This window comes from Rattus norvegicus, chromosome 10 (genome assembly GCF_021556685.1).
Source record: "Rattus norvegicus strain SHRSP/BbbUtx chromosome 10, alternate assembly SHRSP_T2T, whole genome shotgun sequence".
Taxonomy (NCBI): domain Eukaryota; kingdom Metazoa; phylum Chordata; class Mammalia; order Rodentia; family Muridae; genus Rattus; species Rattus norvegicus.
In genome coordinates this window covers 26,432,393-26,447,809 of record NC_141543.1, presented here as the reverse complement: position 1 = coordinate 26,447,809, position 15,417 = coordinate 26,432,393, and the positions used below count along the sequence as shown (strand labels likewise).

At 51.0% G+C, this 15,417-nt stretch overlaps 1 protein-coding gene and 1 long non-coding RNA gene across 2 annotated transcripts in view; both read left to right on the top strand.

The window, feature by feature from the left end:
* Positions 1 to 546: 546 nt before the first annotated feature.
* Wwc1 (WW and C2 domain containing 1) overlaps positions 547 to 15,417 on the top strand; it is a 151,199-nt gene continuing 136,328 nt past the window's right edge. Inside the window, 1 exon segment of the mRNA NM_001427362.1 lies at positions 547 to 1,047. Within this exon segment, the coding sequence (NP_001414291.1) occupies positions 929 to 1,047 (119 nt within the window). The 5' untranslated portion in view covers positions 547 to 928.
* Positions 7,238 to 9,651, top strand: LOC148002818 (uncharacterized). The gene is made up of 3 exons (XR_015631520.1): positions 7,238 to 7,663; positions 7,858 to 8,312; positions 8,790 to 9,651. It is a non-coding gene; the product is annotated as an uncharacterized LOC148002818 (long non-coding RNA).

Sequence of the window (15,417 nt, the reverse complement as noted above, 5' to 3'; positions counted from 1 at the left end):
CAAAATATGTCCTTCCTTCTCCTCCCTTGCCACCCGCTGGAAGTCCTCTTAGGGAAGCAGATCCATTGCATTCCTAATTTTAGGGACCCCAAGGAAAGCCAGCCACATTTGCAAATTACGGAGGGGAGGGTTGAAACAACACGGGGAGAATTGAATAGGAGGGAGACAGATGGTGTGAGTGCTGGGGGAAGGGACGAGAGATCCTGGAAAACTTATGTTCGCCGATTTGCAAGAATGTTTTCACTTAACCACTTCTTGCCTGACTCCTGAGTCTATCTCACAGAAAACAGGGTGTGTCAAGATTTGGGGCCACATGCACCAAGAGCCTGGACATTCGGTGTAGAGAGAGTCTAGCCTCCTGGGGCAGAGCAGGGGTCGTCGGCGATTGGGACTGTCCCACGAGGGGGCGCGTCTCGGGCTCTAGGACCCGCCCTCGCCGCGCTGGGCGCGGGGAGGAGACCCGGGAACCCCGGAGCCCGGCGCTCCGCCTCCCGTTTCCGGGGCAGCGCAGTTACCTGCACCGCCGGAGCCACACCTGGCGGAGGCAGAAGTCTCGGGGCGCGCAACGGGGCGCCGGCAGTGGCTGCGAGAGGCAGCGGCGGCGTGGAGCGCAGCGCGGGGCGGCTGGGGCAGGCAGGCGGCGGCTCGGGCCGCTCTCCCGGCTGGCTGGCCGCGTACTCGGGCCGGCTGGGCGCCGCGGCGGGCGCACATGGCAGCGTGAGAGGCGGGCGGCGCGGGGCTGGGGCCGCAGGGCCGCATGGACAGAGGCGCCACTCCGGCCGGCCCCCGTTAGGGCCCCCGATCCGCGGGCGCCACCCCCCGATCATGCTGCCTCGGCGGCCGCCTGGACCCAAAGCGGCCGGCCTGAGCCGCTGAGCCCCGTGGCGGCCGCGAGCTGCATGGGGGAGCGCGGGCCAGGCTCGGGAAGATGCCCCGGCCGGAGTTGCCCCTGCCGGAGGGCTGGGAGGAGGCGCGCGACTTCGACGGCAAGGTCTACTACATAGATCACAGGAACCGCACCACCAGCTGGATCGACCCGCGGGACAGGTAGGACCCGGAGTGCTCCGATCCGGACCCGGCACCGCGCCTGGGCCGCACCTGCCCTTGGTGTGCAGGGGGAACTCTGCGTGTCTCTTACCAGGTCTTAGTTTGCCCCCTCTCCTCACCCTCACCCCTCCTCGAGCTGTACTCTTGCCCTAAGAGCTGCAGAGAGGGGCGGACGCCAAGCGGACCGCCCGCCGCCAGCCCCAGGTGGAGGACTTAGGCCCTGGTGGCACCTGCCCAGAGTTTTGACCTTAAGCTCTAGCAGGGTTCCCGACCCCTTTAGAATGCGAGGTCTGGCCAGGGTGAAGGCAAAGACCAAACGAGGTGAAGGGAATCTCCCTTGGGGACTTCCTTGGCTGCCAGGGGGTGGTTCTGGCATGGAGGGGTGGTAGGGAGCCCACCGGTCGCTGGGAGACTACTGGAGGAAGGACATTCTGTTTGGCGAAGAGAAAGCTGCTTTTTGACAGGTGCTTCGTTGGCTGCCGAGAAAAGCTTCGGAGCAAGTCTGGGGAAGCCGGAGGTGGGAGGGGAAGGAGGGAGCGCGGGGGAGGGCAAAAGAGGGAGACTGGTTCTCCAGGAATCTCACAGCAAGTTGGAAGCTGTTAGGATGCAGATAGAGGTGAGAGGCCTCTAGCCTCCTCTTCTCGCTTTCTTCCTTCTGGGGCCAGAGGCTCCTCAACAATCCTGACCTTGGTGGGCACCTCGCTGGGTGCGTGTGGCTCTAGCTCTTGCTGAGGCTGGTAGAGTCTTACCATCCCAGACTTCCTTCCCACTTGCAGCTACTCACACCCGGCCCACATCTGCCCTGGGAAGAGGGGAGTGGTCCTTTGCTGAGAAGGTGTGTGGTCAAAGTGTCCTAGAAATGCTGGATTTTCACCTGGTCTGTGACCTTGGGGGTTTGGTGCGGGTGAAGCCACCCGGGGTGATTTTGTTAGACCTTTCATCTTATGGGGTTCAGATGAGGGGATCTGAGAAGTCCAGAATGGGGTGTGTATCAAGATGAGGGTGAATGAGGGGGGAAGGGGGCGGGAGCAGAACGCAACGAGTTCACTTTCTCTTGAGTTCATTCATTCATTCGTCCATTCATTCGTCAATCATTTCTTGAGATCCTACTCTTTGCTCAGCACTAGTCTTCATGCAATTTGGAAATGAACAGTTTAATACTACGGAGTGTTAGGCAGGCTGCTTTTAATCTTTTGACCTCAGTTTCCCTTTTGTGTCCGACTAATGGTGAGCTTGGACAGGAAGGAGTAACAACGGGAACTCAGGAGATAGAAAGACAGGCCAGCCAGGGCGACATAGTGAGACACTGTCTCAAAAAAAAAAAAAAAAAAAAGTTGGAAAGTTTATAAAAAAAAAAAAAACCGCAAGCCCAATTCCTTCCCACGTGCCTCACCCCACCTCTTCCCCTCTCTTTCTGTGTGTGTGTGTGTGTGTGTTTAATAACGGTGTGTATGCAGGTTAATAGTGCGAATGCGTGTGGAGGTCAGTGGACAACTTGTAAGAGTCCGTTTGCTCCTTTCGCTTTATAGCTTGACTCAGGGGTCAAGGTCAGTGGCAAATGGCTTAACCCACTGACCCATCCATCTCACCAACTCTCAACTCCATTCCCCACCTTGTTTGTTTGTTTATTGCTTATTTACTTTGGATCTTTGAGATAAGATCTTACTGGGTAGCCTTGGCTGCCCTGGAGATCTGCCTGCCTCTGCCTCCAGAGGGTTGGGATTAAAAGCGAGTGCCTGCCATTTTACCCAACTTAATGTTCCCGTTTTTAAACTTAAGAGAAAAATCTGAAACCCAGGGATTTGATTTGCTCCTAGTGTTTGCCAACTACGTTGTCCTTACACTCTACCTTTCAACCTCTAATTCTCTCTGTTCTTCCGGTCTCTGTCTTCCGGCCTCTCAGAGCAAGGACCCCCCCCCCCCCGGGGAGGGGGGTGTCTGTAACTGTGTTGGCAACTTGTTACTCTTTAGAACAAACAACTTAAGTTTATGTGTCCTACAACCTAAGTCCCTGCGGCTGAGGCCAGTGTGCTGCTAGCAGTAGGGTGGTGTGTTCCTGGGTGAGTACTGCTTTGCCAACCTTGATGACGACCATGCATCTGCTGAGGGAATGATACAGCACAGAATACTTCTCAAAAAAAAAAAAAAAACCAGCCAACTATTGCCCTTGGAAGAGGGCAAATAGGTAGCTTCCCAAGAACCGATCTAACTAGAGGATAATGAGCCAGGTTGCGGGAGTTGTGGGCCACATTTGTGACTTTCTGGTACATCTCCCTGAACTATTGCTTAATACTTGCCTTTACACCAACTCATTAATAAATGTGTTCAACAATATCTATTGCCATCAACAGAAAAGGATCTTTAAAAAGATGCAATTCTACGTTGACCAGACTACTTATTGTGAATCGCCACCTGCACTAGGCCAAGAAGCAAGCAACCTCCGTGTTTAGGCAGATGGCCTTGGTGAGAAGTCACAGCCATAGCATTGCTCGACGGGGCTGTTCGAAGTTCTTTATTTTGTGCTACCTCTTCATACCACTTGGACTGGGTTTCTATGAAGCCCCTGAGCATAGGGGTCAGGGCTGGGGATCGCTCTGTAGCCAGCTTTGAGAGTTTTGGGGCACAGCTACTCAGGGCCTGTTTGCTTCCCCATCTTTGGAATACCTTGTCTACCTGGCTAGGAGGTTGTGCCTTTTAACACTGCCTATGTGGGCATGGACTCATTGCTCTGAGGTTTGAGTGCTCTTTTGTAGGTGACGGAAACAGTTGAATAAGTGTTCTCCATGAGGCTCCTAGCGCCGTCATTTCAACCTTCCTGTCTCTCCGTACCCCAGCTAATTATGAGAGAGAAGGAGTTATGATTGGGGTTGCTCAGGGGCATAAGCCTAGGGCATTTTAACAAAACTTAAAAGAGCTTTAGGGGTTATGCGAGGGGTTAGGGAGGAGAGGTAAATTCTCCCAGAGTAGTTAGTTGCATCTCTGTAACTAGTTAACGGTGGGAAACAAACAAATGGAGAGAGAAAAAAAAACATATTTAAGAAAATCGCACTCCTTAAGAGTATGTGTATCTGAGCCTACACCACAGCCATGCCCACCCATTCCCCTGAGTTTCAAAGAAGTTAGTCAAATGGTCCTTCAGTTGGAAAAGGGATTTCTCAGCCACCAAGGACAAAATAGTGTCTCCGGTTACCAGCCCTAAAGAATGTCTTGGCACATTCTGCCCTCTGGGACTAAGCTGTTTTGTGTGCTGTCCATGGAGCTGCTGGGGGTAGAGAATCCAGTTTTCAGCTCCCCCTTTCACCAGGGGGGTGGAAGAGCAGCCAAGCAGCCAGCTTTGCCAACTTTCTCCCCTTTTCACCCAGCGAAGACCGGGAGGCTGGAATTCCTGAGGACCGTTGTCCCAACAACGGGAGAGGGTCCAGTGGGCAGCTTGGACCCTGCCCACTGGGCCAAAGGCTGCAGTAGCGTCCAGGCTTTACCCATGTCAAGGCTGCTCCAAGCTTTACCCACGTCAAGGCCGCTCAGGAGGGACAGGTCCCTAGAGAACCAGGTGCTGCAGGTCGTACCTGAACACACCCCCTTAGAGCCCGGTGCCTTTTGCATCTGAACGTAGGTGCTTCTAGAAGCTGTCAGCAAAGGACCAGCCTCCTGCTGTGTTCGGTTTCTCGGTATGTAAAAACAAACGCACCAATTGTTCACAGAGGAAGACTGTGGGACTCTTCAGAGAAGATTCCTGAAGCCTGCTCCCTGGCTTTGTGTTCAGACCTTTCAGGACTCCCTGGGAACTCTGAACATTTTTTGGGGGGGGAGGGGTGTCCAGTCACAAGTCCAGTAGCTCAGGACCCAGTTGTCTCCCCAACAACATCAAACAGCCAATGTTTATCAACCCTACTGACAGATAATTTTGGTTGTAGGAGTGTGAGTCTACGGTAGTTGAAGGGCCTTCACCTAGACCCCGCTAGTCCAGTGGAAGGACATGACTGTTCCCCACGTGCAAACGAGGTCTTCTGCACATAATTTCTGGGCCGAGTGAACTCCTGCACACTGCTTGTACCCTCTCCAAGCCCTCTGTTCGGTGGAGAACAGATACTGGTTAAGCGTTTACTATGTTCAGGAGGGCAGCTGAGAGAAAGTTTTTCATGGGTTGTTAGTTCCACACATCTTTATTTACTTATTAATAGCATTGGGAACTGAACCTTGGGCCTCAGGCTTGCTAAGCAAATGCTCTACCACTGAACTACTGCCTCAGGTGTTGGTGTCACCCAGCGTTTGCAAAACTATCTGAATGTTAGGCAGGCAGAATCTAGACAGAACCTGTTTTTCCTATTATCTATCTATCTATCTATCTATCTATCTATCTATCTATCTACTTACCTATCTATTTATTTTTGCATTTATTTATTTTTAATATGCATTGGTGTTTCGGTGTATGTCTGTGTGAGGGTGCTGGTTCCCTTGGAACTTCAGTTATAGAAGTTATGAGCTGTCATGTAGGGTGATGGGAATTGAACCCAGGTCCTCTGGAAGAACAACCAGTGCTCTAGACCTCGGATTTACCTCTCTAGCCCCTCCTGTTTGTTTGTTTGTTGGTTGATTGATCGATTGACTGATTGATTGATGGGTGTAGTGGTGTTGGGGTAGAGCTCACATTTCAGCTTCCAGCCCACACTGGCTTGCTGACTCAGGACCTCTGCTTCACTGCAGCAGGAGTTTGGTCTTGGGAAATGGAACTGAGCCAGGAAAAGTTTCACTTACCTGTGGCCATGGTCCACCCGGTGGCAAGTATGGTTAATGGAAACGGGGGTGGGGTGGTGGGGTGTTTTGATCCTGGAATCTTGGGTCTGTCACTTGGCCTCTAATGCCTTGCAAAATGCCCGTATCCTCTCTGCACTTTAGTTTTGCCTATTTGGTTTTTGTCTTATGGGTTTTTGGTTTTTTGTTTGTTTGTTTGTTTTTTGCATGGGGATTTACACAAACCACCAAAGGAGGCTGTGTGATCTGAAGAAGCAGAAGCAGGCAGGGTGACTGGTCAGCATAGAGGCCTGGCATTCTGGAGGCACTGGAAAAGGTCACTTCTTCAGCTTTTACTAGGAAAAGTACCTGTGAGATTCCTAAATCAGCCAGAGGCTGGCTCTCCACCCAGCTATGCAGTTGGGATGGGCCTTTCTGATGATGTAATCCGGGCTTCTGATTTCACTGATGAAACCCAGACAAGTGACTTAGCTAAGGTCACACAGGAAATCAATTTCAGCCTTGAGTAAAGGACGTTGCTCCTTTTTCTCTTATGGAAACTTTTCCCTAAATACCAGCTCCAGGGAGGGTCTCCTGAGCTATAACGATTTGGTAAACCGTTCATCATCATTTTTGGCTGTGCTAGACAAGCAAGTCTCATCCGTGTCAAGCCGTTTGTGTGCAGCGTCTTAGAAACGTGTGATACACGGAAGAGTGAAAGGTTAGTGTTCGAATAAGAATTACTCTTTTTTATTGGTTCAAATGGATTTAGGGACATTCGGCTGTTGTCACGTTCCAACTTTACACTGTGACGTACTTGCTTAGGTGGGAGTGTCACAGGCCTGCTGGTGGGGGGGTTTGCCCAAAGCTGTGTGTTTCATGCTTATACTTTTTTTTTTTTTTGGTTCTTTTTTTCGGAGCTGGGGACCGAACCCAGGGCCTTGCGCTTCCTAGGTAAGTGCTCTACCACTGAGCTAAATCCCCAGCCCCCATGCTTATACTTCTAATGTCCCATACACATACACTTGTAACACTAATACCTGTGCACCAGTCCTTTGAGAGCTTTTCTATCGGTGTCCAAGCTTCAGCATGGCCAGACATGACGGAATGCCCTTGTAATCCCAGCACCCAGGAAGCTAAGGTGAAAGAATAATGCATTTGAGGCTATGTAATACCATGACATCCCTATTCCACGAACGCCTACTATGCCAGGGGACGTCTTATGTCAATTGTAAGAAATAGGTTGTAAAACGCTACTTGAGGTACACAAGAAGAAACCCAACGAGGATTGGAAGCCCACCAAGGTATGAAGCAGTAATAAATGATACTGTGTGCTGAATTTTATCTCCGGGCTGCTCTGTGGGTTCCGCGTTTGTGACAGGGTCTCATTTAGTCCTTCCCACAGCTGTATGAAGTCAGTAGTATCACCATTCTGTCTTCAGATGGGGAAACTTAGAACGGTTAAGTCAAAACTAATACTCTGGGGTTGGGGATTTAGCTCAATGGTAGAGCACTTGCCTAGCAAGCACAAGGCCCTGGGTTCGGTCCTCACCTCTGGGATGGTGTGTGTTGGGGGTGGTGGGGAGGTCTGTTTGGTAACTGTTAAAATTAATAGCCAGCAAAGCGGACCTCTCAATCAATACCCTATCATTCTAGCAGTAGCCTGCTCCGGCTTGATCTATGTCAGTCCCACGACGAGCCCTTCTTCGACAAGTTAGGCTGGAGTTACTGAGTACGCAGAATGAGCAAATCTGACATTGATCTGAGAGAAGATGCCACTAAAGTCCCTTGACTGGAGAAGCCAGTGGTGCCCGCCTCCCTCTTTGTGGCAACTTAGGAGATGGCTTAGAATCTGTTCCACCTTCTGGGCGCAGAAGCCAAGAGGGTGAGAGCCCAGGGAAGGAGGCAGACTCTGAAAGATGCAAAGTTGTGCGGTGAGGTCACGGTCATTTCCAAGTGGCTTGGGCGCATCTGCCAGTCAGGGAAAGAGTAACAGAGGAGGCAGCTCCTCTCTGTCCTTATCCCTCCCCCTCGTAGGAGAGGGCTTAGCCAAACTGACCTGATTTTCCAATTCCCTAGGGTCCCAGGTAGCCGAGAGAGAAACACTGCCCTTTTGAAGAGAGAGAATCAAGTTGCCTTAGTTACCAGGAAGACTGGCATGTCAAGTGCAGGTGCACAGAGGAAGAGACAGGCTTAACCATGTGAGAGCAAGAGGTGGCCAGCGCGTTGCCTCAGGGGAGACTCCATGGCCAGGATTGACAGCATCTTCGGGGAATGCTAACTTAGTGGCTGGTGGCTGTCCGTGTAGCCTCAAGAGCTCGCTGAAAACACGGGGCACTTTCTCAGCTTCTCCCCCTTACCCAGCCAGGGGTCCAGATAAATGGAATCAACTTCACTTAAAGAACTGGCTTGAGCAGCATTTGTCACTAGCAAATGGCTCTTTGATGAGGGAGCACCTCTTCCTGGAGAGCTGGACCTGTGCGGAATCCACATCTGAAGGCCATGCATGGGGAGACCACGCCGTGCCTCTCCAGGTCTTGAACCCCTGTTTCAGAATATGGTGGTGGGTGAGAAAAACTATGATTTTTTTTAAACCAATTAACCTCCATATAGATGCCATTTAAGCTTCTGGCTCCTAGGGAGGAAACCTCTTACCAACAATAGTGGGGTTAGGAGGACAGGATAGGCATTCAGTGTGGTTGGGCGAGGAGAGCATTCTATAAAAATGCTGGTCTGGGACGAGTAGATGGGGTTGAGAGAGTGGGGGGGAAGGAAAAGAAAGGACAAGTGTGTGGGGTCACGTGTTCGCCCCCCCCACCCCCCAGTGACTCCTAGATGCTTCTACCCGTGACATCTCCCAGTTGGGAAGAAACGGGATCTTTCAGTTTCAAATGTCTGCCAAAGAAAAGGGACGGGGCTTAAATTCTCGCTCAATGGTCAGCCGGGGAGGGGGGGAAATGAAGCTGCGTCAAGATTAGGGACACCTTTGTTGGCTTTTTCTTTTTTCTTAGCTCTCCATTCATCACTGGCTGGCAGCAGGGACACCAGGCCAGCAGCAGCTGCTGAATTTCCCCAGTCGGCTGCCTGCTGTTGTCCCACCCCTTTTGGTGGCAGTCTCTGCCCTACCCCCACCCCACCCCCACCCCCACCCAACACCTTGTCTTCTCCTGTCCCTGGATCGGTATCCCTGGGATTCGCCGACGACTGGCAAACCGACTTGGAGGGATAAGATGTCAAGATCCAGGCGTCAGGCGTCTGCTCCAACGAGATGATCTAAATAACCTTCCCACCCTGCCTCGATGGCTGAGGCTTTATCAAGCTCCCCAGCGAGCGTTCCTCTGTGCACTTCAGGAATGGTTTGCAAATGCAAACCAATTCCGTTTTGAGTTCTGAGAGAAAGGGAGACCAAAGAGAAGGGGACCCTAGTAAATAAACATAGCAAAAGAAATAGACATAGCTCTCCGAGTAGATGCTTTGTTACTCTAGGGGAAACACATACATGGCTATAGTTTACCATCCCACGGTTCCCTGCACTTCATAAAGAGGGCACCAGGTCAAATCTGGCACTCTTGCCACTAGCAAATGACATCAACTCCTCCTTGACTGGAAAATATGCCACGCCTACTCCGAAAGCTTGTTCGGAGAGATCACAGCACCCCAATACCAGGCTTTACCAGCGAAGCCGTTACTGAGTAGGTAGACTGACTTATCCACCCGTTTTAGCAGAGGAACCAACCCCACCGGTGTCCTTCTTCCCAGTGGCTCAGTGGCCACAGCTCCCTTGAACCAGGCTGCCATGAGTGACTGACTGCCAGTCGCCCTGGCAGCACTCGTTATATAAATAAATCAATAAACTTTTCCTCCTGGGTCTTATCAGAGGCAAGCCCTTCAATGGAATTTCTTGAGTGAAATGACTTGTGGGTGAGCTGGCACCCCGGACTGTGTGCGTGAAGCAGGAGTGATGAATCTGTACCTGTCACGGTAGAGCTGAGGAGGAGCGTTCTCTGGTAACTGCTTGGTTGGCCGGTCACTTCCCTCCCTCTCTTTCCCTTTAGCTGCTGGAGAATGTGGGGATTTTTGGAAAGCTTGAGAGGCAGAACCCCGCCCCCACCCCACCCCACCTCGTGGGCCCCCTGCACTTATCAGTCCCACCCAGCCAGGTGTCGGGCCATTCACTCCACAGGTATTTATGGAGTGCCTGTGGCGCTGTGGGTCAGAGCAAAGTCCCACGGTAGTGGGGTGGACGCTTGGTTGAGGAAGACTAGCCAATCGTTAAGCAGGTTAGTTTGCCTTATGACCCGGGACCTGGTTCTCTCAAATTCCTTTACCCACGTGAGGAAAATTAGACAGGCTATATGCTGGTGGTGTGAAGTCTGGTTTTGAAAACTGGAGACCTTTGTGCCCGCCGTAGGGTGTTCCCGAGCTTGTTCGAGTGCTGGGAAAGTAAGTGGTGAAACAGGACGTCTCCAATGCACGGGGTTTACTATGGATTGGCGAGTGATGGAGCATTCACAGAACTATGCAAATTCCCGGAACGATGCAAATACAGCTAAGGGTGATAGGGCCCTTTGAGTCCATTTCCTCCGCCCCACCCCCACCCCCTGCACCGTCTCATCTCATGTTAAATGACTAGATGTCATTTAACAAATATTTATTGGATGGCGTGCCTGGAATATGCCAGCCTGCATTCTACACTGGTGAATGAGCGTCACGTATCACCACAGAGGCTGTTGCCCTCCTGAGGCTTATCTTCCAGAGCTCTCACTGATCACCAACCTTCAGGAGGCATTGGAAGGCCTCGGGGCAGTGGTCTTCACCCTTCCCAATGCCTCGACCCTTTAAAACAGCCCTTCGTGTCGTGGTGACCCCTGGCCGTAAATTTATTTTCTCTGCTACCCCATAATTGTAGTTTGGCTACTATCATGAACCCTAATATAAATATCTGTGCTTTCCGATGGTCTCTGATGACCCCTGTGAAAGGGTCATTTGAACCCCTCCCCCTCCAAGGGGTCTTGCAAGCCACAGGTTGTGTGAACCGTGAACCGCTGACTCAGGAAGAAGAGAAGGGAAGGTGGAGAGTCTAAGGTCACTCTGGGAGAATTCCGGTTCTGACTACGGAATGCGGCCAGACACCTGCGTGTGGGGGAGACCCCCCCGAATTCCATTCGAAAAAGAGAATAGAGAAAAATATCCTCAGGTGATTCCGGGGTGCAGCTAGATTGGAGAATCATAGCCGTAGTTCAATATCTGCTTTCCGGTCAAGTTGGGATGAGATTACATGGGAGTACTGCATGAAGGGCGCCCAGGCGGACATCATCTCAAAGCACGTCATTATACGGTTCTACTCGGAAACATTGAGTTGGTTGAGGAAGGGGAGGAGAAGCAGCCATCTAGGGGATGTCAGACGCTTTGCTTTTTGTCTGTCACCTTCCCCCGTCTATACCCGTCTTGGTATTGTTTCCTGATGTGTGAGGCATAGAAGGCTCCTTGCCTTCTGTGGATGGGAAACTATCCCACTCCCACTACATTTATGATGCTTTTAAATCAGTTGGCCTAAGCCCTTTAATGTCGTCAGCCTTGGGGCTCTGCTCAGCTCCCTTTCCACCTGAAGGACCAGTTCAGGATTCTACCCACATGCCTGCATCCCCCAGCCCCTTGAAGAGTGGCTGCTGGCGTCTACCCCACCCCCAGCCCCCTGCATCATAGCCCCCCACCCCCAACCCCCTGCATCATAGCCCCCCACCCCCATCCCTTGCATCATAGCTCGTTGACCAGAATTGATCCTGTCTAATGCTTATTAAGACTTGACACTGCGTCAGTCTCTGGGCTGTGTGCCTTGACTGTATCCTTCAGCTTTGCCCAAGAAACCATGCTGAGACCAAAACTCTTGTTGTCATTATCTCCATCCCGGTGAAGGGGAAACCTGGGTCTAGAGAACTGAAAACTTGTCTCTGGTTGCAAAGCTACTAAGTAGCAAAATTGTCCTTTGAACCACCCCACTCCTCTCTTCAGGTTCCTCCCCATTCTGTAGGTCAGGCCAGTGTAAGCTGTTTAGGAGAGCAACGCTGAGTTAGTCTGGTGGTTTCAGCCATAGCTTCCTTCGCTTACTGTGATCCCTTCACGGCTACATAAAGTCGCTTTGGGCTTTCTGCTTGGTCTACTCCTGTTTTAGCAGATGCTCCTCTCGGCATGCAGGGTTGGTGTGCTCTTCTGCGTCCCCTGGTTTGTCAGCACCAGGTGATGCTTTCCTCGGCTGAAGTTCCTGTCTGCACTGCAGACTCCCACCTTCTTAGAGACCCTGTTCTGCTTAACGGAGCCCAGTCAGGTGATTTGGGTCCAATCCTTGTTTGGCAAGAACCAAGTCTCTCTGTGGCTTGGGGGTCTGGATAGCCCACGGGTTTGGTCTGGAGCATTTTCTGTTCAGCTACTGGAGCAGCCTTTGGGATGTTTGTTTTCTTTGGAAGTCACTCGAGTCATCTCGGACTTGGGTTTGCCGAGCCGGAAGTTGGTCTGGCCATGTTTGGATTACCTTCCACTCGTACACACTGGGTAGAGTTGAGACTTAGACTTCTAAGCCCCGTGTGGTGCACACACCTATAATCCCAGCTCTTGGGAGACTGAGACAGGAGGATCACAAGTTTGAGGCCAGCCTGGGCTATCTTGTGAAACCTTGCCTGGAGAAGGAGGAGGAGGAGGAGGGGGAGGAGGAGGAGGGAGAGGGGGAAGGGAGAGGGGAAGAGGAAGAAGAGGAGGAGGGGGAGGAGGAGGAGGAGAAAGAGGAGGAGGAAGAGGGGGAGGAGGAGGAGAAGGAGGAGGAGGAGGAGGAGAAACTTGCCCGTGGAGATCAGGCAGGCCACGCCCCCTGCACCTCTCCTGTGCCTCAGCACTTCCCATCCATCCTCTCTACCACTACTCTTAGAACAAAATGCCCACCACAGTGGTGTTCTAATGCTAAGCAGAGGCTTCCTTGGTCTCCCAGTGGTGCCCCTAGTGCTCCACGATGGTCAGGGAAATGGGAGGCACTTTTCATTCTCCCTCCCTGCCCATCCCTAAGCGTGTGCCTCCTATCACCCGGCCTTTAACCACCAGCTCTCAGGGTCCCCTTTCTGAGTCCCTGCATCATGTGAGAATTTCAGCAATCCTGCAGACTGCTGCAGATCTACACACACGGGTCTCGTCTTGGTCTCAAACGCGTTGAAGCACGTGGTTGTTCAGACTCTACAAGTCCACGTGGGATACAGTGCGGTGTGGGTTTTCCTCCTGCCTGGTTCTCATCACCCCTACCCATAGGCCATTGCTACTTTCAAAAACATCCATCTTGAGTCTCCCCTCCTTCTGCCAAAATGCCAAATTCTGTTCTTTTCCCCTGGCTTTTGCTGCCTCATTCCTTTCCCCCTGTTCCTACAGAGGCTGAGGTAATAACAGAGACCAGGTGAGGGGTCTTCCCTCTGTTGGGCCAGCCTGTGCTCAACTTGAGATTCCTGTGTCATACCCCAGTGCTGACTGTCCCCTTGGAAGCTGGCCGGAGGCTATTTTCTAAGCCTTATTTCCCTCGCTTATAAGGGAAAAATAACAATAGTGCTGGCTTTACTGTTGGTGTTACTGTCGCTTTGGTGGTATTTTTAAACAGGGTCTTACTGTGGCAGACCTTAAACTGTCAGCAATACTCTTGCCTCAACCTCTCTCTCAAGTGCTGAGACTTGAGGTATAGACTATCAAGTTTCTGTTTGTTCGCTTTTTGAGATATAGTCTCACTGTGTATCTCTGGCTTTTCTGGATCTCATCATGTAGACCAGGCTAGCCCCAACCTCACCGAGATCAGCCCGCCTCTGCCTCCCAAGCCTTTGAGAAGGCCACTATACCCAGGTATGAACTACCACTTTAAAAAAAAAAGAGTGTTTTAAAATCTCATTTGGGCTAGGGAGATGGCTCTGTTGGGTAAAGTACTTGCTGTGTGATTAAGTTTGATTCTCAGTATCTTACTATGTAGACCAGACTAGCTTCAAACTCACAGAGATCAGCTCGCCTCTGCCTCCCAAGCCTTTGGGAATAAAGACGTGTGCCACCACACCCAGGTATGACCTACCGCTTTTAAAAAGAGTGTTTTAGAATCTCATGTGGACTAGGGAGATGGATCTGTTGGGTAAAGTATTTGCTATGTGATTAACTTTGATTCTCAGTATGCAACATAGCAGCCAGGGGTAGGTAAATAGGGATGGGAGGATCCCTGGGGTTTCCTGGTCTAGCTGAATGAGAGAGCTTCTAGGTTCACTGAGAGACTCTCTCTCTCTCTCTCTCAAAGTAGGAGATGGGAAATGACTAAGGAGGCTGCCCAGTGTGGACTGGCAAGTGCGACCACATACACACACACACACACACACACACACACACACACACACACACTCAAACATACACATACATATGCTCATACCCACAAAATACAGAAGCAAATAATTAAATAGCTCTCTCTGGGTTAGCTGTGTACTGCTAGAGCATTTACTGATCATTCAGGAGCCCCAGATTTTATCCCTGGCAACACAGAAATAAAGGAACATACACAACCCCTCAGCTTTCTCAAGCTTACTTAGATATGTGGTATTCGGAATGATTAAAGCAACACAGCCAAGTTGTAAAACTTCTGTGCGAAATCCCACGCCTCATTTACCTGGATTTCCTGTTTCACATGTCTGCTTGCGTTTCCCCCCATCCCATCCCCCATAACATACAGCTCGAAGGCTCTGGATAAAATATAAAAGCCTGCACCTAGAGAACCGGAGGTATTTCCAGCTTCTTCCAGCTTGGGTACATTTGCGCGGATATTGTGCAACATCTTGGAGTTGGGGGCCGAAGTCAAGACATGATAGTCATGGTGTTGCATGGACAACCTTTATGCAGAGGCTGAAGGTCGTTTCATATTTTCACTCATTTTGCTCATGCGACATGGATCTGTGGGGTAGAATTTTCCATCTTCATGGTATGTTGATGCTCAAATTTTTCAGATTTTGGTGCAGTTCAGATATTGGCTTTAAGAACTGTGGACGTTCAGCTTTCAATATTCAGAAAATTATCTTATCGAAGATAGGTCGGAGTCTTTTTAATTTTACAAAGCACCCCCCACCCTCACAGTCCAGTATTCAGTAGATGAAGTTACCAAATTCTCGACGCTGGACCTCTGCTTCCAGCCTGTGTGGGTCATGGCAGTTCCGAAGCCTGGCCTACACTCTGCTTTAATCTTTGCGTGGATCTGCTAACCCCCATTATAACCACTGGGACCTCACCTCCTTTCAGGACTCTGGCTCCCTGAGACCAGTCTTTCCTGCCTCCCCTCTGCAGCTGAGTTAAGAAGGTCTGTTCTAGTCAGGGAGGCTGCAACTCACTTAGAATAGTGCTTGTCTAGCATGCACAAAGCCCTGGGTTCGATCCCCAGCATTCTGTAAGTTGAGCATGATAGCTTGCACATTTCCTGTAATTCCAGCATTCAGAGGTTGGGGCAGGAGGGGCAGAAGTTCAAAGTCATCTCATATATGTAGTATATGATTTGAGAACAGCGTGGGCTCCAGACGAACACCAAGTAACAGAAAGGCCCATTCTGGTCCACAGTGACCTATGAAGGCTGGGCCTAGAAAAGAGAAATCGCAT